The sequence below is a fragment of the Mixophyes fleayi genome, chromosome 9 (genome assembly GCF_038048845.1).
Source record: "Mixophyes fleayi isolate aMixFle1 chromosome 9, aMixFle1.hap1, whole genome shotgun sequence".
NCBI classification, from domain to species: Eukaryota; Metazoa; Chordata; class Amphibia; order Anura; family Limnodynastidae; genus Mixophyes; species Mixophyes fleayi.
This window is the reverse complement of record NC_134410.1, coordinates 124361901-124385765: the sequence shown is the minus strand read 5'-3', so window position 1 is coordinate 124385765 and position 23865 is coordinate 124361901. Positions and strand designations below refer to the sequence as shown.

At 41.0% G+C, this 23865-nt stretch overlaps 3 protein-coding genes across 3 annotated transcripts; 2 read left to right on the top strand and 1 right to left on the bottom strand.

Moving 5' to 3' along the window:
• Positions 1-11: 11 nt before the first annotated feature.
• On the bottom strand, positions 12-3656 carry LOC142101723 (lysozyme C-1-like). The gene is made up of 4 exons (XM_075186105.1): positions 3521-3656; positions 1711-1869; positions 1119-1197; positions 12-78 (listed from the first exon to the last, which is right to left on the bottom strand). The coding sequence occupies exons 1-4, from the start codon at positions 3654-3656 to the stop codon at positions 12-14; spliced, it is 441 nt and encodes a 146-aa protein (XP_075042206.1).
• Positions 3657-8084: 4428 nt separating this feature from the next.
• Positions 8085-18944, top strand: LOC142101721 (immunoglobulin kappa light chain-like). Its single transcript, XM_075186104.1, has 4 exons — positions 8085-8174; positions 13655-13798; positions 15857-16210; positions 18075-18944. Exons 2-4 carry the CDS (start codon positions 13750-13752, stop codon positions 18401-18403), a joined length of 732 nt encoding a protein of 243 aa, XP_075042205.1. The 5' UTR covers positions 8085-8174; positions 13655-13749; the 3' UTR covers positions 18404-18944.
• A 2351-nt stretch (positions 18945-21295) lies between these two features.
• Positions 21296-23631, top strand: LOC142101720 (endonuclease domain-containing 1 protein-like). The gene is made up of 2 exons (XM_075186103.1): positions 21296-21589; positions 23068-23631. Exons 1-2 carry the CDS (start codon positions 21296-21298, stop codon positions 23629-23631), a joined length of 858 nt encoding a protein of 285 aa, XP_075042204.1.
• The last annotated feature ends 234 nt before the right edge of the window (positions 23632-23865 follow it).

Genomic DNA, 23865 nt, shown 5'->3' with positions numbered 1-23865 from the left:
GAGTTTCCTCCTTACAAAACGCATCCGCTGACGTAGCTGCTCACATCTTTGTTCTTGCAGTAATTGTTCCAAGCCACCCTTCAGAGAGATATAATAATTAGCAAGTAACACTGACATTTTTATATCAAGCCTCAACATTTTATTCAACGATAATGGAGTGATGGAGATGCCCTCTAATGGCTGTTGATTCTCACTCTCGCTCCTCTTGTCTCAACAACATCCTTTACCTTAGATTATAAGCTCTGATGAGCATATTCCTCTCCATACTCTGTTTTCCCATATGCGCTTATTTTGTCTGTCTTGTACGTCCCTGTTTTATGTATGCCCTATTTTTCATACTGTCCGGTGCTGCGGAGTCGCCTTACAAATCAACAATTATAGTTAAATAACAATAATACTAAGATAGCCCTTGCTAACTTCTATGGAATCTATGGAGCTTTCTGGGAAACTGAAGGACACAAAATTGAATGATAATATATAATAATAATAATAATAATAATAATAATAATAGTGGTTCCCCCTTTTGATCTGTAAATGTGTAAGTGTTTCATGCAGCCACGTGCAACTTGCTTTGAACTCCCATCCCCCTGATCTTTCAGTGGGACCTACATGAGACTGACGGACGGGATCTGGGAATCAAGGGTACATTCTTCTTATGTGGCTGCTGTATATTTATATATATGGGCAGCACGGTGGCTCAGTGGTTAGCACTTCTGCCTCACAGCGCTGGGGTCATGAGTTCAATTCCCCACCATGGCTGTGTGGAGTTTGTATGTTCTCCCCGTGTTTGCGTGGGTTTCCTCCGGGTGCTCCGGTTTCCTCCCACACTCCAAAAATATACTGGTAGGTTAATTAGCTGCTATCAAAATTGACCCTAGTCTGTGTGTGTGTGTGTGTGTGTGTGTGTGTGTGTGTGTGTGTGTATGTTAGGGAATTTAGACTGTAAGCTCCAATGGGGCAGTGACTGATGTGAATGGGTTCTCTGTACAGCGCTGCGGAATTAGTGCCGGTATATAAATAAATGGTAATAATAATAATATATACCGAACAGATAAATTATAACTCAGCAAATGTTTCTGTTAAAAAGGCCTTGAAAATCACAAAAAAAAGAGACTCACCAGGCACCCATGCCGTTGGGATCCCGGACGACTCTTTTGGCACATGTAATATCATCGCTTATGTCGTCATTCATCAAACCTTGGGCAGAATTACATTAAAAGCTGTTATGTGATTGAATGGTTGACGCATTGAAAATAATGTTGAAGTGCAGTTGCTGCCCATGGACAGTAGAGGGCGACATTAGGGAACTTGATCCGTATTATTCTTGCATTTGATAAGCTTGTTAGTATGTAAGAATCAAGTACATATCTGGTAGGTTGGGTGACAATTTAGTACCTATAAGGAATTACATGTCCAAAAGAGATTCTTTTAAAAAGCAAAGGAGGTCAGGAAGTAAATACACAAAGGGTGATCTAAGCGAAATCGTGGTGTTTCACCAAAAGTTCTTGGACAATGTATTGGTAGATTTGCATCGTGCAGAATTTATAGACTATGAATAATGTTGGGATGACGATGGCCAATTCCCTCTGCTCTGTGTTGGGGTAAAGACTGGGAATTCCAAGGCCAAATTCTGACAGCGAATCGTGCACCTAAATCCGTATTGAGACGAATATTCTGCTAAACAGTTTTGAAACCTTTGAAGTTACTCACTGGTGCAGCTGATGCTGCAGGCGCCGACGGCTCCAGATGTTTTGCCGTCGTTGCACCACCAATAGCTGTTGATCTGGAAGATTCCATAGTCGCGGCTCCAGCCGTTGTCGTACATTGCATTGGTGGTATAGCGGCTCTCATAGTAAGCCATGCACATCCCTTCAAAGACAAGGAAACATTAAAAACATGAATAATAACATAAGAAAAGATTCCAAACTCCAGAGGACGTAAAAATATTATTATTATTATTGTTATTATAGTAGATTTGTAAGGCACCACAGTGCTCCGCAGCGCCGTACAGTAGGGAAAACAGGACATACATAAAACAGGGACATACAAGGTAGACAAAATAAATGCAGACATGAAATAAAGGGTACGGAGGACCCTGCTCATTAGAGAGCTTACATTCTAAGGGGAAGAGGGCACAGCTGAAACAAGAGGAGAGAGTGTGGCTCAGAGTGGAGATTGGGACAGTTGTGAGGGAGTATTAGTGTGAATAGTGTTATCGGGGATAAGGTCACCTCTAAAATAGAGATGGGTTTTCAGAGAGCGTCTAACGATTTGAAGGCTGTGGGAAAGTCTGATTGAGCGTGGTAGGGAATTCCATAAGTGGGGAGCAGCACAGGAGAAGTCTTGTAGGGGGGAGTGAGAGGTGGTTACCAGAGATGAGACAAGGCGCAGGTCAGAGGTAGATCTACAAGGGCGGGAGGGTGGATATGAGATTTGAGATGTATGCAGGGGTGTTGTTGAAGGCTTTGTAGGTAAGGGTGAGTCATTTGAATTGGATTCTGGAGGACACAGGGAGCCAGTTTAGGGATTTGCAAAGTGGTGCAGCAGATGTGGAGCGGTGAGAGAGGAAGATCAGTCTTGCAGCAGCATTTAGGATGGATTAAAGTGTGGACATATGGGTGTCAGGAATTGCAGATAGCAGGAGGTTGCAATAGTCAAGATGGGAGACAATGAGAGAATGGATAAGAGTTTTGGTAGCATGTTGAGTAAGAAAAGGGCGTGTTCTGGCAATATTTTTAAGGAGTCGACAAGACTGGAAGAGAATCTGGATGTGAGGAATAAAGTGGAATAAAGGAATATCATTTTTTTTTAAATTAAATACATCAATCAAGATGTCCTTACTGCGTACTGTACATACAATGTGTTTTATGGTCTATCTTACAGTTGCTCTGTGCTAAATAGTACTCAGGGTCTTATTAACAAGGGGGCTAATGGCTTGGTGGGTCCACGACCCATCACATAATAGGCCCATCGGCAACTAGCAGCAATAAGTGTCGGTAATGGCAAAACATTATCTTATGTATTACCCTATATGGTGTAGAGGGTAATACATTTACCCCTTTAAACTACATGGTAGATGGGTGGCACGGTTGTTCTGGGTCACTGAAATATATAGTTATACCATTACATTTGAAAGACGAGAAGATACGAGAATAGTCAAATGTTAAGAACAAACCCTACATCATTTTCAGACCAAGTACCATACAGCCGAAGGCCTAGTAGAATGTCAATAAGGTCATTGGGGAATATAGGTTCCTTCTCATCGGCCTAATCTCCAAATTATTTCTTTTTCAGTACGATAAGGACTTTCAGTGGTCTTTACATGGCTGGATTTCTTCTGTGCCGTTAGGTGAAAGGTCCTCTTTCTCCCTGTGCCTCTAGTTGGACGCAACCAAACCTTCGGTTTTTTTCTTGGTTCATTTGGCATTTTCCGAGAGCACAAGTCCTATGTATCTAGACGGACATAGACTAAAGGTATTGGGGGAACACTATAGAACTGGAAAAAGGTCATCATACGTACAGTTAGCCAGGCTGTAGCCGTAATATCCATCCAGACCGGCGGTCTTCAAGGCTTTGGCCAGTTCACATTTGGTGAAAACCTTGGCTTCACTGGCCACAAAGAGAGCAAGAACGATCAGGCAACAGACGGCCTTCATTGTGCCGGCTGTAGGCTCTACCGTTGGCTTGAAGAGACGCAACGTTGAGGGGACTCAGTCAGACTATATATGGACGGCTGTATTTGCACAGGCATTAACGTCAGCCTTAATTAACCATTAACCCATGCAACATAAACACATTAGATTACAGATAACTTGTAGCTGTTTAGTAATATAAACATGGAGTTATGCCAAAAGAAAATGTTCCACGTTTGCACTGTAGGTAGTGGTACCTTTTACGGGACCTTTATTCCAGCTATCATGTGGCGCCCTCTGCTGATTGAAATTATATCAACTTGATTAAACTTCAATTAAGCTTCTGGGACAAGAGGCTGTTTCTCTTTACAAACAAATTATTGACAACCAGGGAAAGATGTATCATTGCCATAAGTTAATTATTATCAAAATGTATTTATAAAGTGTAAACATATCCAGTACTATAGTAAATGTCCCTACCCCCAAACACTGCACATTGGTGAGCTCTGTAAGTCCTGATTGACTAGTCAGTGTTGGTGGTGCACTGCCACCTGTTGTCCGCAGCTGGTATTGCGGTGGATCCTCACTACGTTGATGTGAGTGTACATAACAGACCTTGGGGTATATTTACTAAACTGCGGGTTCGAAAAAGTGGAGATGTTGCCTATAGCAACCAATTAGATTCTAGCTGCCATTTTGTAGAATGTACTAAATAAATGCTAACTAGAATCTCATTGGTTGCTAAAGGCAACATCTCCACTTTTTTCAAACCCGCAGTTTAGTAAATCTAGCCCCTTACCTCTATCTCTGATGCCCCAGACTCCACAAAAAGCCTCACTGAAAATTTAAACAACTCGAGGTACGACAGCGGGTTACCACTCGGGAATGCATAGATGTCTGTTCCATTCTGCAAGCCCCAGACGACATATGTATCATAGAACAGACAATCGAACGCTCTGTAAGAGAGTCCAGGAGGACAAATCTTTGCAACTTTGGAGATGACTTCAAGGAAGATTGATAACTCGTTCTAAAGAAATTGGACATAATTTGATTTTATAATTGGAACACATACCCAAGACATACACAAGACAACTACCCCCTGACCAACATTGTTGTGTGACAGGATCATTTAGCTTATGAGTCACCTTACCTTTGCAGTCTGGCTGGGCCAAGATGCAAAATGTAGACTTAACCTCATGTGTCAATCTCCCATTGTCCCATAGATTGTAAGCTTGTGAGCAGAACCTTCTCACCTCCTTGTCTGTTTTACCCAGTTTGTTTATTAGTTTATTATGTTTGTCCCCAATTGTAAAGCGCTACGGAATATGTTGGCGCTACATAAATAAATGATGATGATGATGATGATACCTAGTTAAACATCTATCATCTAAACAGATTGCGTGTTGGTATTAGACCTGACACAAGCAGACACGCATCCCATTGAGATGCTTTCAGGAGATCACCAAGCGCTCCGAGACGATGTAATCACCAGGAATAAGACATTCACGGCGTCACTTCACACAGAGGTTGTAGCCCTTGAAGTATTTTCTTGGCAAAATCCAGAGCCGGTCAGTTAGGAAGCTCCTCCCAAGTGCACACAGCAAAAAGTCCCGGTGGACCTGGATGATCTGTCCAAGGTGCCCGTCTAACCTCCACTCTCGACAGCTGAGGTTGGCGGAGAGGCAGAACGATATGTGCAAAAGTGTAATCTTCCAACTTCCGACCACTTTAGTACCCAACCTTTCACTAAAATAAACTTTTACCATTTTCATTTTAAATACTGTTCAGTATAGCCTCATTTTCAATGTTCATCACTACTGAAGGGCAACATGTAACCAAAAATGGGTCAAATAAAACATATCAAAAATACAAGTATGTAGGAGTATATTCAACAGCTGTCAGTTTCAAGCTGGAGCAAAACTTATGTCCTGTGTAAAGTCATTCATTTATCATTATAAATCTAGGCGCACTTGCGCAAATCATGGGACTCGGCTTGTCCGTAGCTCCTTTCACTCTGCGCAGTGGACGTATTACGCCGTGTACATGATCTCCAAAGTGAAAACATTATTCGGGGATTGACGGACAGACCTGGGCGGATGTTCTGGATTAAAGGTCCAAATTTGCGAAAAGGAGAATTATGTTTTGAAACAAGATATTTAAGTAATGAGGACCAGGTGGAGATTGCGCATGATCACAGGTATACTTAAAACGTACATCTTGGCAGTGGTGGAAACTGGGACTTTTCTAATCATTGCAACTAAGTCCGTCGCTCCATGGAGGAGCAATCGCTCTACAAATAGGGAACAATACACAGAGACATGTGCATAGGTCTGTCTATATCTTTATTGTTGGCTTGCCTCTTCTCTCGCCTGATGAGACAGAACGGGGAAGGGCCCGGATGGGCAAGTATTGGCTGAGTACAGTGATGGCGTTCATGCCTTTTAGGTGACGTATCTCTTTTGGGCACCGGGGGAGTGGTGCAATGATACACACAATCTAGCCGCTTCTGATTGGCTGATTGCGTATTGATGATAGCACTTAAGCCAATGCCGTTGCAGCTATATTACACGGAGTTGCAGTGTTCTATGCGCATTACTTAATTGAAAATCTCCATTTGGACAGCGGCAGAAAATAAGATTCCCGATTAATTTTTATAAAATTGTGTACGAATAGGGCAATGCAACTTTGACATTTATTACTAACGCTCTCAAGCCGCATCTCTCCGCTATCGGGGGTGTAAGTTTACACACTAGCACACCTGCTGCATGTCTGCCACAAATGCTAACGCTTTAAAGATGCGTCTTGCGATACCTCCGGCTGAATATATTTACCTGCGTCTTCTCCCACGCACGCTGTGAGCTCGCAGGCATCCTCTTCTAGATGAGCCCTAATATATTTAGGGAAACAAACTTGAAATACTTATCTCCTTGAAATACAGACAAACTCCAATGTGCCGTTACCATCAGAAAACAGAAAAGATGGTCACATGATCTGTATATTGGAAGGAAAGACTAATAGATTAAAATTAATGAGGAGGGGAACAATTGCATAGTGGGGAAATTGCCAGCGGCACTGTGACCTCCCACAAGGCAAAATGATCACGCTGATCAGAAATGCAGACCGAAGATAGACTATAAGGGCCTGATTTATTAAGGAACATAAGTCGCACATAAATGACACATACGACAAGCCTACAATACGAAGGGTGGAATGGGGAGAGGAATGGAAGGACTAATGTGCAGTAAGGGCGTGTGGAGGCCGAGCGCACGCAGCAGAGTCGGACTTAAGTTTTGGACATCTCTAAGGTATGTGTTTTTCAGGCACCAGCTAGACGGCAGGTGTAGGTGCTGATTAGTACTGATGACGGATACGTATACTTGCTACAGCGTAACTGTAAAACACAACTGTAAAAATTTATTTTATATGCAGTACACATTGAGAACATCCCAATAAATGTATTTGATGAAAGTAAAAATATTTTCTATGTCTTCATCTTAATGAAAATATCATTCACAGGTGACAATCATTGAATACGTTTTTTTGCTGTACGTTTTGTCGGGACTTTATACTGCACATATGTCGGTTGGTATCCTGTCGTGTGTTGCGTCTGTCTGCATACGGCCAGTGCCGTATAGGCATAATGTACGTACATCCGTATTCCACAGGAGATTATTTCTTCAGATCCGCTTGTAGTTGAATACGCATAGGCAAACCGAGGGGGGATTTCCTAGTGCCTGGAAACCCCCCTCCAAGCCTGGGGCACTGTATAATTGAGGTGGCTGGACCCTGCTCCCGCTTCACACGGCTCTGCTTGAAAAGGGAGAGCTGCGTGCACCTAACAGTAGTGCACTCAGCATTGCCCATGTATATTATAGGGATAGGAAGAGTTGGAGAGCAGCCAAGTACTGTCTAATATTATAGCCACGCCCCCATGCATGCTGGTCACGCCCACTGGCGGCGTGGTGTGGAAACCCCCCTCTACAAATCCTGCATTTGGCCCTGATATGGGCGTATGGGAGTTCACATTGCGTCTATTATTTTTAAGATGCAAATTATGTTCGTTTTGCATTCCTTAATGAATCAGCCCCTAAGTGCGTAGTATGTGGACCTGTTAAAACATTTACAATTGTGCTTATACAGATACGCCGCTCAGTGTAAGTTCTCCGAACGCCAATAACCCCGATCGACTGATTAGACTGCAGAGTCGGTTTATCCCCAATGAGGGGAGCAGCATTTATTCCTTATAAAAAGGCGACAAAAGTTTGTTTTCAGCAGAAATTTTAGTTTTGTGTTGATGGTGTAAAACAATTCGGTGTCAGTTGTCATGTTTTGCTCTCGCCAGTTGTTTGCTCTGTTTGGATATAAATATCCCCAACATAATATTGAGGAAGGAAAACAAGTAACTGTCGTACAAAGGCAGCTGCAGCTGAAACTCCCCCTTCCTCCCATCCAGCCGGTATGGGAACCTGGCATTTGTCTATCAAGGACACAACCTTCACTGCTTCTATTATCGGCCAAGGTGAAGAGAGACGAGAGGGTCAGGTGAGTGACCGTCGGCCTATGAGTAATTCCACACGTGCAGCACACACGTGTGTATATAAATACACAGAGACATAGGAACAGAGCTCTACCAGGGAACAGTAATATATCATGTAATAAAGACACCACAATATATTGATAAGGGAAGAAAAACAATCTAAGTAAGAATGCAAATTATATAGATTTAATTCTAATTTGCATTCTTCTTTAGATTGGCTTGTTTCCCTTGTCCTCAAAATATTGTGCTACCCTTATTACATTATATATTACTATTCCCTGGTAGAACGCTGTTACTATTTCTTTATGTTTTTGCATTCGCTTCAAGGGCGGTTAATTCATGTCACTATCTATATTTTTGAATGTCATTACTATGGGTATATAATTTACGTTTTTGGGGGGTCCTATAAATGCACTTACTGAATGTGTAAGACGATTAATATACATATTTAAAAGCAATGGACCTGAGTCATTAAGGAGAGTAAGGCAAAAAAAAAACGAGTAAATTTGCTCTTGGACAACCCATGTTACAATATAAGGGGTGCAAATTAGTTTATTATTTTGCACATAAGTTAAATCCTGGCTGTCACACAAATACTTGAAAGCTTTTTTTTGCACTGATATTTAAAATTGATCTAGGACATGCCCTACCTCAACTATAAATCTGTCCCCACATTTTAAATTTACCTCCCCCTCCAATGCAACATGGGTTTGCCAAGGTGTAAAGGTACTCCTTTTTTTTGTGTTGCTTTCCTTAATGAATCAGACCCTATATTTTGTTTATTCCAGATCACCAAGTACCAAACTGCTACTTATGACTGCTTTTGTATTGTCAGATGCGCATTGGTTAGTTCGTGGGGGTGTTTACAAGTTACAGCTAATACAGATCGTTGACAATAAGCATTTTTTTTAACACACATGTTAGCGCACATCTGAAATGTCTCAATGTAGCACGATTAAGCCAAGAAGGCGTGACGGTTTATAGCCATGGATTTCTGACCGATAGCCAGCCGGGACACATTTAACTTTGAGTGAAAAACGTTTAGAGGAGAGAGGTCCAAGGGATTTCATTGGAACAGTCAGTGAATTATATTAGAACAGTGAATAAAACATTCTGTTATGTTACAACAAATGTATATAGAGTTGGATCTTTTTTTTATTGTTAATCCTGAAATCACTGGACATGATCATAATACAATTCTAGTACACTCTATACAGACATAGGACACTACACCTCCAACATGACCTGACCACTGGACATGATCATAATACAATTCTATTACACTGTATACAGACATAGGACACTACACCCCCAACATGACCTGACCACTGGACATGATCATAATACAATTCTATTACACTCTATACAGACATAGGACACTACACCCCCAACATGACCTGACCACTGGACATGATCATAATATAATTCTATTACACTGTATACAGACATAGGACACTACACCCCCAACATGACCTGACCACTGGACATGATCATAATATAATTCTATTACACTCTATACAGACATAGGACACTACACCCCCAACATGACCTGACCACTGGACATGATTATAATACAATAATATTACATTCTATACAGACATAGGACACTACACCCCCAACATGACCTGACCACTGGACATGGTCATAATACAATTCTATTACACTGTATACAGACATAGGACACTACACCCCCAACATGACCTGACCACTGGACATGGTCATAATACAATTCTATTACACTGTATACAGACATAGGACACTACACCCCAACATGACCTGACCACTGGACATGGTCATAATACAATTCTATTACACTGTATACAGACATAGGACACTACACCCCCAACATGACCTGACCACTGGACATGATCATAATACAATTCTATTACACTCTATACAGACATAGGACACTACACCCCCAACATGACCTGACCCCTGGACATGATCATAATACAATTCTATTACACTCTATACAGACATAGGACACTACACCCCCAACATGACCTGACCACTGGACATGATCATAATACAATTCTATTACACTGTGTACAGACATAGGACACTATACCCCCAACATGACCTGACCACTGGACATGATCATAATACAATTCTATTACACTCTATACAGACATAGGACACTACACCCCCAACATGACCTGACCACTGGACATGATCATAATACAATTCTATTACACTGTGTACAGACATAGGACACTACACCCCCAACATGACCTGACCCCTGGACATGATCATAATACAATTATATTACACTGTATACAGACATAGGACACTACACCCCCAACATGACCTGACCCCTGGACATGATCATAATACAATTATATTACACTGTATACAGACATAGGACACTACACCCCCAACATGACCTGACCACTGGACATGATCATAATACAATTCTATTACACCCTATACAGACATAGGACACTACACCCCCAACATGACCTGACCACTGGACAAGATCATAATACAATTCTATTACACTCTATACAGACATAGGACACTACACCCCCAACATGACCTGACCCCTGGACATGATCATAATACAATTCTATTACACTGTATACAGACATAGGACACTACACCTCCAACATGACCTGACCACTGAACATGATCATAATACAATTCTATTACACTGTATACAGACATAGGACACTACACCTCCAACATGACCTAACCACTGGACATGATCATAATACAATTCTATTACACTCTATACAGACATAGGACACTACACCTCCAACATGACCTGACCACTGAACATGATCATAATACAATTCTATTACACTCTATACAGACATAGGACACTACACCCCAACATGACCTGACCACTGGACATGATCATAATACAATTCTATTACACTCTATACAGACATAGGACACTACACCCCCAACATGACCTGACCACTGGACATGATCATAATACAATTATATTACACTCTATACAGACATAGGACACTACACCCCCAACATGACCTGACCCCTGGACATGATCATAATACAATTCTATTACACTGTATACAGACATAGGACACTACACCCCAACATGACCTGACCACTGGACATGAACATAGTACAATTCTATTACACTGTATACAGACATAGGACACTACACCCCCAACATTACCTGACCACTGGACATGATCATAATACAATTCTATTACACTCTATACAGACATAGGACACTACACCCCCAACATGACCTGACAACTGGACATGATCATAATACAATTCTATTACACTCTATACAGACATAGGACACTACACCCCAACATGACCTGACCACTGGACATGATCATAATACAATTCTATTACACTGTATACAGACATAGGACACTACACCCCCAACATGACCTGACCACTGGACATGATCATAATACAATTCTATTACACTCTATACAGACATAGGACACTACACCCCCAACATGACCTGACCACTGGACATGATCATAATACAATTCTATTACACTGTATACAGACATAGGACACTACACCCCCAACATGACCTGACCCCTGGACATGATCATAATACAATTCTATTACACTCTATACAGACATAGGACACTACACCCCCAACATGACCTGACCACTGGACATGATCATAATACAATTCTATTACACTGTATACAGACATAGGACACTACACCCCCAACATGACCTGACCACTGGACATGATCATAATACAATTCTATTACACTCTATACAGACATAGGACACTACACCCCAACATGACCTGACCACTGGACATGATCATAATACAATTCTATTACACTCTATACAGACATAGGACACTACACCCCCAACATGACCTGACCACTGGACATGATCATAATACAATTCTATTACACTCTATACAGACATAGGACACTACACCTCCAACATGACCTGACCACTGGACATGATCATAATACAATTCTATTACACTCTATACAGACATAGGACACTACACCCCCAACATGACCTGACCACTGGACATGATCATAATACAATTCTATTACACTGTATACAGACATAGGACACTACACCTCCAACATGACCTGACCACTGGACATGATCATAATACAATTCTATTACACTGTATACAGACAAAGGACACTACACCCCCAACATGACCTGACCCCTGGACATGATCATAATACAATTCTATTACACTGTATACAGACATAGGACACTACACCTCCAACATGACCTGACCCCTGGACATGACGTGAGCAAAGTACAATAAACAGAGGGGGGTTAGAAGCCACAAATGTATGAATGAGTTATGTGTGATGTGTTTGGGGTTTGCTGGATGTTATTAAGAATGGTTGATGTGATGATTGGGAGAAACATTATTTTCATACAAATATTTATTTTGAGATCACATGACTCCGCTAATCAGTCTGTGTGTTATTTCCTGCAGGGGAAATGTGTTTGTGTTTTTCTTCCAAAATATGTTTTTATTTTCTGCATGTTTTGTGTGGTTAAACGACCTGTCACAATCAACTGCTCCTAACCAGGGGAGCCTAAGGAGGAACTAGGGTCCTGTGATAAGACTGCGCCCCCTGCTGGGCTGTTCTACAAATTCAGCTTATTTATGCCTCTGAGTTGGTGGAACTTTCCTAATCGTCTAACAATCTCTTTGCAGGAGCAAGTGTGGGTTTTACATACAGTTGTATATTTGACTTTATAGAAACATTTTGTAAGTTCAATGGGGGATGCATTTAGCTTACATTAAGCCTTGTGTCTAGAATATATATAGTTAGTAGTCATAGCTGTGCATATTGACACAAACACGCATGCACCGTTCCTTAAATAGGCGCAGGATCTGCAAATAGACTTTTATGAAGTCGTAAGATCATAGCGGGACCCTTCTCCCAAGGCTAAATGATCCTTCTGCATCTATATGCTGTGTAATCACATGATTGTTGTGCTGACGGTATCAGTCTTTCCTTCCCTACGCTATTTATACTATGTTTAGAATATTTATGAACTGTATTCAGTGCATAGAGGTGTGGAACCGATGAACCTCGATGCTCAGGGCTAGTGTTATCTGGGTTAGAGTTTTTCTTCCAGAATTTGGAGAAACATCGATAATATATACTAAAGTACATTTAAAACTCACCTGGTTTTCCCCCACATCACCCCTGGTATACCCTTCCTTGTTAAACTGTTTAGCAGCGCTCCTCACAGTAGCCGTAATAGAAAACACTTAGAGGTAAACTTATCAAGTTGCGGGTTCGAAAAAGTGTAGATGTTGCCTATAGCAATCAATCAGATTCTGACTGTCATTTATTTAGTACATTCTACAAAATGACAGCTAGAATCTGATTGGTTGCTATAGGCAACATCTCCACTTTTTCAAACCCGCAGTTTAGTAAATATACCCCTTGGTATTGTTTGTGCCTATATGACATTATCACCAAGCAGTAGCAATGATATACTGTGTGTTTCTAGATTCTTGATTAAGCTAATTTAGTTATCATTCTAGATTACAGGTTTCTGGACAGAAGATCCCATATATTATAGAAGCACCATAACTGTATTAAGCCACAATACCCCACAGACCGTCAGCCTCTTACAGACATGCAGTTCTCAGTACTCACCTGTCTCCTGGTCTGCCTTCTGTTCTCCGGTAAGTACTCTGATTTACATAACTACAATCATTGCACTAAGCAAGAACCCTGTAGATTGCCAGCTCTTGTGTGCAGAATTCTCATTTCCTATCAACCCACATTGTTGTATATGTTGTGATGCTCTGCATAGAGTATGCTGCCTGCTTTCTTTAGAGCGCCAATTCCCAACCAGTGTTAATGGACACATGAAAATATCAGGTGGTGGCTCAGTGGTTAAAACTTCTGCCTCACAGCACTGGGGTCACGAGTTCGATTCCCAACCATGGCCTTATCTGTGAGGAGTTTGTATGTTCTCCCCGTGTTTGTGTTGGTTTCCTCTGGGTGCTCTGGTTTCCTCCCACACTCCAAAAACATACTGGTAGGTTAATTGACCGCTGATAAAATTAACACTGGTCTGTGTGTATCTGCTAGGGAATTTATACTGTAATGGGGCAGGGACTGATGTAAATGACAAATATTCTTTGTACAGCGCTACAGAACTCAAGGGGCACACTCAGGGGGTTTTCTAGTGCATTGAAACCCCCCGTCCCAGCCTGGATGTTTGAGATGGCTTGCCCCATGTATATGATGGGGATAGGAAGAGTTGGAGAGCAGCCCAGCACTGTCTAAAATTCTAAACATGCCCATACGCGGCATGATGTGGAAACCCCTCTCTAGAAATCTTGCGTTTGGCCCTGGAACTGGTGCTATTTAAATAAATGGTGAAAATAATGTATTGCAAGAATTCAGGGGTAACAGGAAAAAACTCTATATATGTTTAATATTTGCAATGTACATTATATACAAGCTATGTTTATATTGTCATGTACAAAAATTCCATAGCTGTGATTCACTTTGGTCTTCTATATATATATATATATTCATGATTCTGGTTTTATTATATTATTTTAACACTGGCATCAATTGTATGGAACCTCTATACGCTGTGAGTCTGTAAGAGAGACCTATATAACTTGACGGAGATTAATGAAAGTTCTACCCAACAGATTTCCTTTTTCCCCCAAACAAAATGATAGTATTATTTATTTTACTTAAGTCGTCTATCTCATTTTATCTATAAAAGTCCTACATATAGTAACCTTTAAAGAGAAAATAGAAGCAAGCGTTAATTTTTGAAGAAAGCCTCTGTAAGACATGGGAGTACTCTTATTTTAATGAATCTTCCCGTTAACCTGGAATGTGTAGGACCCCTGGCCAGGGCCGTCTTTCCCATTGGGCACAATAGGCAGGTGCCCGGGGGCCCTGCAGCCCAGGGGGGCCCGTCGGAGGCAGCAAAGGTAAGTATTGTCTTTTTTTTTCCAGTTTGTTTTTTTTTTGCTGCCTCCGACGGGCCCCCCTGGACTGCAGGGCCCATATATATAATCATTTTTTATTTTTTTGTATATATAGGGGCCCCGGTGCAATGCTGTGCCTGGGGGCCCAAGATGTTCTTAAGAGGGCCCTGCCCCTGGCTCAGATCGTTTAACCCATTAACACCTGAAGCTCTCGCTTATTATCTTTTACTCCTATATGAGCATGCAAACTTTCTTTTGTAAACGATGAACTCAGCAATTTGTTGCAGGGGTAACGGCTGCGTTATAGAGACTGCCAGAGTCTGTTGACTTATATAACACACTGCAATGCAAACATTGGTTTATCCCTAACCCTCCCCCTTCTTATGCATGGTACAGTCCAATCTCAGTCTCAGAACCATGGGCATAACCTGCAATAGCGCACAGTGATGCGTAGTTACGTACCTAGTCAGAAAAATAGAAACATTTATTTATATATTTGATTTATTAATAGTTTATAAAATATTTGGGGATAAATGTATCAAGCTGCGAGTTTGAAAAAAGATGTTGCCTATAGCAACCAATCAGATTCTAGTTGTCAGTTATTTACGGCATTCTACAAAATGACAGTTAGAATCTGGTTGCTATAGGCAACATCTCTACTTTTTCAAACTCGCAGCTTGAAACATTTACCCCTTGGAGTGGAGGTCATTGAATGTTGTATAATTTGTATTGTTTATCTGATTATAGTATACATCTAACACTGTAATAACTATTGTATTGAAGGCTCCGCACAGTTCAGAGATCACCAGTACAAACAAATGTCGGTCTCCGAAGGGAGCAGCACAATGCTGGGCTGTTTTGTGGAGGGGGAAGAGATCCAGGATCCTGCTGTTCAGTGGTTTAAGCAGCTGCCAGGCTCCGTGCCCACTTATATCCAATACCATGAGAATGGGTCCAGCGTCCACTGGGCAAACCCTTCCCTGCAGCGTTTCCATTCAATCAGCAACAGCAGAAACGCTCAATTTCTGGAGATTAAAAACGTCTCCACCGAAGACAGCGCCCTCTACTGGTGTCTGCAGGCAAATCAGTCTATTCATCCAGTGTGGGGGGACGGAATCTACCTGAGTGTTTATGGAGGTAAGTCATAATAAATTGGGTAGATGAGGTTGTTTACAATCTGTATGTTAAATAATAGCATATTAAAGGGATAATATCATCATTATTTATATAGCGCCACTAATTCCGCAGCGCTGTACAGAGAACTCACTCACATCAGTCCCTGCCCCAATGGAGCTTACAATCTAAATTCCCTAACATACACACCAAGGAAGACTAGGAACAATTTAATAGCACCCAATTTACCTACTACTATGTTATTGGAGTGTGGGAGGAAACAAGAGCACCCGGAGGAAACCCACGAAAACACAGGGAGAACATACAAACTCCCCACAGATAAGACCATGGTCGGGAATCGAACTCATGACCCCAGTGCTGTGAGGCAAAAGTGTTAACCACTGAGCCACCGTGCTGCCCATAATATCATCAAAATAGTGCCTATTTCATGATTGAAATCAGTGTTATTGAGGTTAATAATAATGTAGGGGGGAAAAAAGCAAAAATATGTGATTTTAGAAAAAAAAAGGGATTTTAGAAAAAAATCGGGATCTAAAACCAAAACCAAAACAGGCAAGGGCAGTTTTTCCAAAACCAAAATCAAAACCAAAACACAAAGTTAATCCAGATCCAAAACCAAAACTAAAACCAGAAAACGGGGGTCATTGAACATCTCTAGTTACAATGTTGTATACTGTACGCTATATACAAGTACAATATTCATAGTGATGAGAATTGAACACACTGCAGTTATACTAAGTTACCACAAGAGGGAGCCAACTAAATATTCAAATCCTGGGCTTAGAAATTCAACATCATCTGATTTAAATTAAAAAAACTATTCAAAGTGCAATTGTGATAAATTGTTGATGATGACAATATTGCTGCATGTGACGACGTCCCGTGTTCTAACAGATACATGAGCATGTTAGATCCTGTGGTCAACCATTCAATGCCAAACGGCAATCAGTTTGAGTAATGACTATGGTGATTATTTGTAATATCGTTATATAATATTATAACGTCATTAGAGCTTATTTGTGCCAATGGTGCCTCCTTCGTTTCTCTCTGCACTCCCTTTTGCTGTATTTCGGCACTGCTTATTTTTATTAGCACGGTGGCTCAGTGGTTAGCACTTCTGCCTCACAGCACTGGGGTCATGAGTTCGATTCCCGACCATGTCCTTATCTGTGTGGAGTTTGTATGTTCTCCCCGTGTTTGCGGGGTTTCCTCCGGGTGCTCCGGTTTCTTCCCACACTCCAAAAACATACTGGTAGCTTAACTGTCTGCTGACAAAACTATCCTTAGTCTCTGTCTGTCTGTGTTAGGGAATTTAGACTGTAAGCTCCAATGGGGGCAGGGAAAATATTCTCTGTACCGTGCTGCGGAATTGGTGGCGGTACACAAATAAATGGTGATGATAAACATTATATATATTTATTTTTTTGCAACATATACTTTGCACATAAGCATCCTCAAAAGGAGAAGGATACAATTTGCATTCCCCAAGACTAAAATAAAAATAAATATTAAAATAATTTTAAAAGAGTTTAAGTAAATTAACTGTTGTTTTATTTATTGCTATACAATTGACAATGACAAAGTTAAATGGTACATTTTCAAGCGGACCTAAGCTCCCCACATAAAAATACATACATATATAATAATGATCTAGCATGATATATATGTATTTCGGTAGCTAGCAGTGAGTGTTATATTACAAGGGTGAATGTCGAAATAATGTTCACTAAATAAAAAGCAGCATAAATTAAAACACAAAATTGTACAAGAAAATAATAATAATGTGTCAAAATATTTTATACATGACGTAATGGTATGTGCATGGATATTTATGCAATAACTAATTGTCCTATTGCATATTTTGTAGGTAAGAATGTCCAAGCTCCTTCTGTATTCCTGATGAGCAGCCAGGAATCTTCGGAAGCTTCAAATCTTCCCCATGTCGCATGTTTGGTGACTGATTTCTATCCTTCGGTTATAGAGGTTACATGGAAGCTGGATGGCCAAACGGCCCCAGGGGACTTTATCGCAGGTCCTTTTCAATCAGAAGAAGACAATACTTATTCTATGATCAACATCTTGGATCTTTCGTCACACCCCAGAAACAATTTCTCATCTGTTTTATGTGAAGTACGGCATGATTCCTCAAGGACTCACGTCACCAAAGATTTCTCTGACTGTCACAGAGACACATAGAAGCTGTTTTGTTATTGGTATGTTGGTGTACAGTTAACCTTTGTCTTACTATGTCCGATCACTATGTGATGTGACAAGATGTGATACAGACTTACCAACCGCATTTCCAGGTTCCTTCCTGTGCTGATTAGCTTGTGACTATAGCAGAGTTCTAAAATGGAAAAGATGACTACTAATAGAGTACATTATAAAGTGTGGGTACGGCGATGGGCACCAATATTGCACCTCTGAAACTAATAATAATGTTCCTCTACTGAATCAATGTTTAGAAGAAATAAACTAAATTCAAGTAAGTATATGAATAAGTAGATTGGAACAACAAAATTCTATGGAAATAGTATAATTGTGCTGTGCTAGCAATGGGAATAATGTAATAGGAATAAGAAGTATATTATTGCTATTCTTTATACACCACATATATAGTCAATGTACGATCATGGGAACAATGAGGTTAAGAGTGCCCTGGTCTCTGGAGCTTACAATCTAGAGGAGATATGTGTATAAAAGGTCTGGCATGCGTGCCTTATTTTTATGATACTGTATAATAAATGTTTCTTTTTTTAATAAAGGCTTATGATGTTAAACCTATATAACCCAGTTGGTGCACTCACCCTCACAGCCACTCAGTTCACATGCTGTTGGTCATTTGTTTTAAATAGAACAGACTATTCATTAACATAAGTAGCAAGTAAAGCCCCTATTTGAAATTAAAATATATCAAAGGATATTTTACTGGAATGAAAAATGTACATCATATAACTGAGCTGATTATATATCCACCTTGCTTTCTTTCAGTCTTCTTCAATGGGTTGCTATGTAGGAGGAAGGTATTTCTATAGCTGAGCAGTTACAGGGTGATTGACAGATTTGCAAACTTGCTCTGCAGAAATGCACTTTGTGGATTGGTGGATTCACACACATGGGCAGGGCCAGTGAAGTCACAGCAGCTTAACAGACTGCAGTCTCTGCTTCAACACATCGGCCTAGGTCAGATTCTATCAGAACACTGTTCTAATGATAAGGGAGGAGCTATAACTGTAGTTGTAATGGAAATTCTGGTTAACACTGAACAATGGCTCATATCTGGAAATTTTAACTTTGGGGTTTGGTGGTGCTTAAAAAAAGAGGAACCGTGAAACATACAGCTACCACTTTTTACTAGTGTAAAAATATGGAACAAATGGAGATTTATTGGCCGCAGAACAGAATTGAATTACAATAATCACCCACTAAATAAAAATAGATAACAAAAGAATCGATATAAATACTCAAAACCCTTTGAATGCTGATAAAGATTTAGTAGCCAGGAATCCTTCCTAACAACTCTTGACTGTTTCTCTGAAGTTCCGGGATTTCATTGTCAATTCTAGGTGCAATGCTCAGTACCACCCACCTTAACAAGTCGGTGGACAGTTATTAACAGGTTAAATCGATATTCTCCACTTGACAGTAAGATGATTTTCGAATACTGTTAATAATTTTTCCGCTGACGCATCGTTGAAAAGCAATATTTAAAAGCAGCTTCCCTGCGGCACTAAGGGTTAACTGTTTTTGCAGCAACTGATCGCAGCAGCATTGTTTCAACAAAGTAAAGCAGTGAATCCAATCATTTGCAAATCAGATTATAAAGCAAATGTTTATTTCCAATAATCACGTTTATTTTAAATATAAGTGATCTTTGTCTCCACCTAGTGGTTATAAGTGATAATGCAGGTGTTTTTCTTTTAAATTAGAGACTTCTGGGCAGTATTTCTTGAAGAGATGACTTGGGGCATACCAGACTCTTTGAGTATAAAGCTGGGTTAGTCTGTGTCCTAGAGATGGCCTGTTCAAATGTTTATTGCTTTGCAGATGTATGCAATGATTTTAGATCTTTTGTTAAACGGAAGTAAAATTTACATTCATGTATAGTTCCCCTTTGCATGAATATTTAGTTGGATTATTATGGTTGATATAGCGATATCATATTACGCAGCACTGTACAGACTATATTTGTCAATCACGTTAATCTCTGGGTCCCTAGCACACACATGCATATGGCCATATAATTCAGCACCCAATTATCCATAAAAAAATGTTTTTGGATTGAACCCAAACAAACAAAGGGACAACATACACACTCCACCACAGCAGGGGCCTGGTCGGGAATCGAACTCATGACCCCAGTGCTGCGAGTCAGCAATACTAACCACTGTGCCACCACGCTGAATGTGGACAAACCATACCCCAATATTTACAGAGGCCCTCCCCTGTCGGATCCCAGAAATCAGCACTGCCCCATGAAAATCAGGACATGCAAAAAGTTATACTTTATAAACATTACTTTCGATATGACGCTGATTATACTTCTACAAAATATGCATAAGCAATGACACTTAACAAATACATGAATACGATTAAAATAAGAATATGCCTTTATTCCTTTACTTTCCTGGGTCAAATAATATTTTCACTAGGAGAATTTAATTTAATGACGTTAACAAAGGTTAAATTTTATGATGAGGCCAAAAGTTAACCTAGGCAGTGGTGTGACTTAACTTTGAATATTTATATACCACCATGGCTGTACAGTAACAGGCTACTTTACCCACGTTGGGGGCAAGACCAACATAACAACATTAAACTACATGCACACATTTGTGCTGTATCGCTCAGTTGGCTGTTGATCCCTTGCGTATTTCTGCAGCACGATGAGAACTCACCAGATGCCAATAGATTCTCGACCTTCGTGAGTCCAATTTTATTTTAGCTGATTCTAATCATATGGAAAAAGAGCACATGTACGGTATATAACATGTAAACATTGAGCTGCGTGGATCATAACAAGGTTATTTAGCTGAGTGGCTCCACAGCAGGTTTGTGGACATCACAAAGTGTCTGGGTCCGACCACCATGACCTCCCGACTTCTTCTAGCTTTGGCTCTGGTTCATGCAACCTTGGCCAGAGTGAGCCCGAACTTCAGCGATTGCCGCGGCCAGTTCTATGCCAGCACGCCTCCCGTTGGGTTCGAGAGTCTGTCCAGCTCCATCGCCCCCGTCTGCCAGATGTACGAGACCTACAACAATCCTTTCTTTGCTTCTCTGTATCACAAGGGAAACAAGAGTCCACTGTATTCCGCCTACATCCTGGACACCCGACCCGGAGACGTGACCGGAGCAGATCAGACTTTCCGTCTGGAACCCCAGGTGAGTCTACATTTGTCATATGTAACATGTATGAGGACACAACCCAACGCCCGAGCAGACCTTCCATCGCGCAATAGTTTTCAATCTAAGTTCTCCTCCGACTTGGATATCTGTGTCGTTATCTACAGCTTACACAGTTTTATATACTGGAATATTGATTGATCCAGGATTCGTTGTCATTTTGAGACAGGGGGGAATTTTGACCTAATGCTGTCATCTTATTCTGGATATATAGGCTCTGATTCCTTAAGGAAAGTAAAGCATTTGCACCTGAGCAAAACCATGTTGCATTGGAGGGGGAGGTAAATTTAAAATGTGGGGACAGATTTATAGTTGGGGTAGGGCATGTCCTAGATCAACTTTAAATTTCAGTGTAAAAGTAAAGCTATCAAGTATATGTGTGTGAACTGTTGCGGAATGACCTGATAGGTGTTCAGTACAGTGCAATCTGTCTCTGGCACGTGAATGCCACCAGAGCTTAAGTCACAAAGCCCCAGGAACTCGACTAGAGCCAGACATAGGTACCAGGCTAAATGAAATAGGAAAAGAAGAGTAGACTGGGCAAATTCAAGTCAGGCAAGTATGTAGCAGTACAAGCAAAGTCCCCAGCCGTTAGTTTTCCCGATTTGGCAACAAAAATGGCACCACTTTTATTGACATATGCAAATCAACATATAATAGTCTAATCTGCTCTAGAAAACATAAACTACTGTCACTTTCACTGTTATCCGTTTAAACGACAAGTTGACTCACCCTCTTGCAAACCAGCTAAACATCTGTGTCTGACACCTTTGTAAACAGAGAGCAACAAAAAAATGACACCTGAACAGACAGCCTTTGCAGTTACTAAACGTGGCACTAAGTTAAAGCATTATACATACCTGCAAGCCTGTGTCGCTGTATTATAATAGGCCATTTCTGCTTCTCCTACTTCTTTTCCATCATCGATAGACTGGTCTGCTTTAAGTAAAAATTGGGTCATCCAGCCCAGGTTGTTGCTATCAGAAAATAAGTTGAGAAAGCAGAACCAGGCTAGGATCACACTTTGAAAGCAGTCAGGATAGCAGATGTGCAATCTATGTATAAAAATATTCTAAGAAGCTATTAGAAAAGTTAGTCATCAGTTAAAGGAAAGTAGAAAATGTAGATAAAGTGCATCTCTCAACTACAAAATTGGGCAATATAAGACCCGCCCCCTACTATCCCAAGCCACACCCATGGTCAGCCTAATGATGCATCCAATCTACCCAACGAGAGACCCATTTTATTTTTTTAAGCCATCCGCCATCTCAATGGGCCATGCCCCTTATAAGGTCCAAAAATTGGGACTGTTCCACTAAAAATGGGACAATTGAGGATAATACATTACTGAGGTATGAGACACGTCAGCAACAAATGTCTCTATTGGTAGGTGATAGGTACACTGTAAAGGACAGCTGAACCCAGAAATTTAATATTGTGCGTTCTGTATTTTCCAGCTGGTGGACACCAGACTTCCCAAGGAAATATCGCTCCAACCTGCCACTGAAACAGCAATTCGCAACCTCGGCCTCTCCGGCGTGCCCGTCGACCTCATCAAACTAAGTCAAGCCGTCAACTCCGACTACACGGGTAGTGGCTACCACAAGGGCCACCTAAACCCTAACGCCGACCACCCAGACGGACCTGGGCAGAAAGTCACCTACACCCTGACCAACGTGGCGCCCATGTACGGGAGCCTGAACAGCGGAGCTTGGCGGAACAACGAGAAGAGAGTGCGAGACATCGCAGCCACCTGTGGCAGGATGTACGTGATAACCGGGGTGGTGCCGGGAAATAACTTTATTTCGGTAAGCGGGGTGAAAAGAGTCAACATTCCCAGCCATATCTGGAGCGCCTTCTGCTGCCTGAACAACAACAACCAGCCAATGAGAGCGGAGGGCACCCTGGCGCCCAATAACGCCAACACAGTACAGGCCGGTCTCAGTATCGCCAGCCTGCAAAGCCAGCTCAGATCCCTGCTGGGGGTCAGTGTAACGCTCTTCCAAAACAACTGCAGCTAGAAATACGCTCAATAAATGTTCTACACCTCGTTATTGTGACTGTGGTGTTATTACTGGTTTATGTACCATGGTGGTAGAGGTTATAGGATACCAGCTGGTGCTGCCATTCGTACTGATAATAACTCTATATTAACCCCCAAACTCTCCACTTGATACATTTACCCCTTGGTATCATTAGAACTTTTAGGACCTAGTGCAACATTTGTTATATTATCTCTCTCCAGTAATATAAGG

Coding starts and splice junctions, on each gene's coding strand:
- LOC142101723 (XM_075186105.1), bottom strand. CDS start 3,656: ATGAAGGCCGTCTGTTGCCTGATCGTTCTTGCTCTCTTTGTGGCCAGT. Junction 1,870..3,520: donor CGGCTACAGCCTGGCTAACT/GTACGTATGATG, acceptor TTGTCTTTGAAG/GGATGTGCATGGCTTACTAT. Junction 1,198..1,710: donor CTGCAGCATCAGCTGCACCA/GTGAGTAACTTC, acceptor ATTCTGCCCAAG/GTTTGATGAATGACGACATA.
- LOC142101721 (XM_075186104.1), top strand. CDS start 13,750: ATGCAGTTCTCAGTACTCACCTGTCTCCTGGTCTGCCTTCTGTTCTCC. Junction 13,799..15,856: donor GGTCTGCCTTCTGTTCTCCG/GTAAGTACTCTG, acceptor ATTGTATTGAAG/GCTCCGCACAGTTCAGAGAT. Junction 16,211..18,074: donor CTACCTGAGTGTTTATGGAG/GTAAGTCATAAT, acceptor CATATTTTGTAG/GTAAGAATGTCCAAGCTCCT.
- LOC142101720 (XM_075186103.1), top strand. CDS start 21,296: ATGACCTCCCGACTTCTTCTAGCTTTGGCTCTGGTTCATGCAACCTTG. Junction 21,590..23,067: donor CTTTCCGTCTGGAACCCCAG/GTGAGTCTACAT, acceptor TGTATTTTCCAG/CTGGTGGACACCAGACTTCC.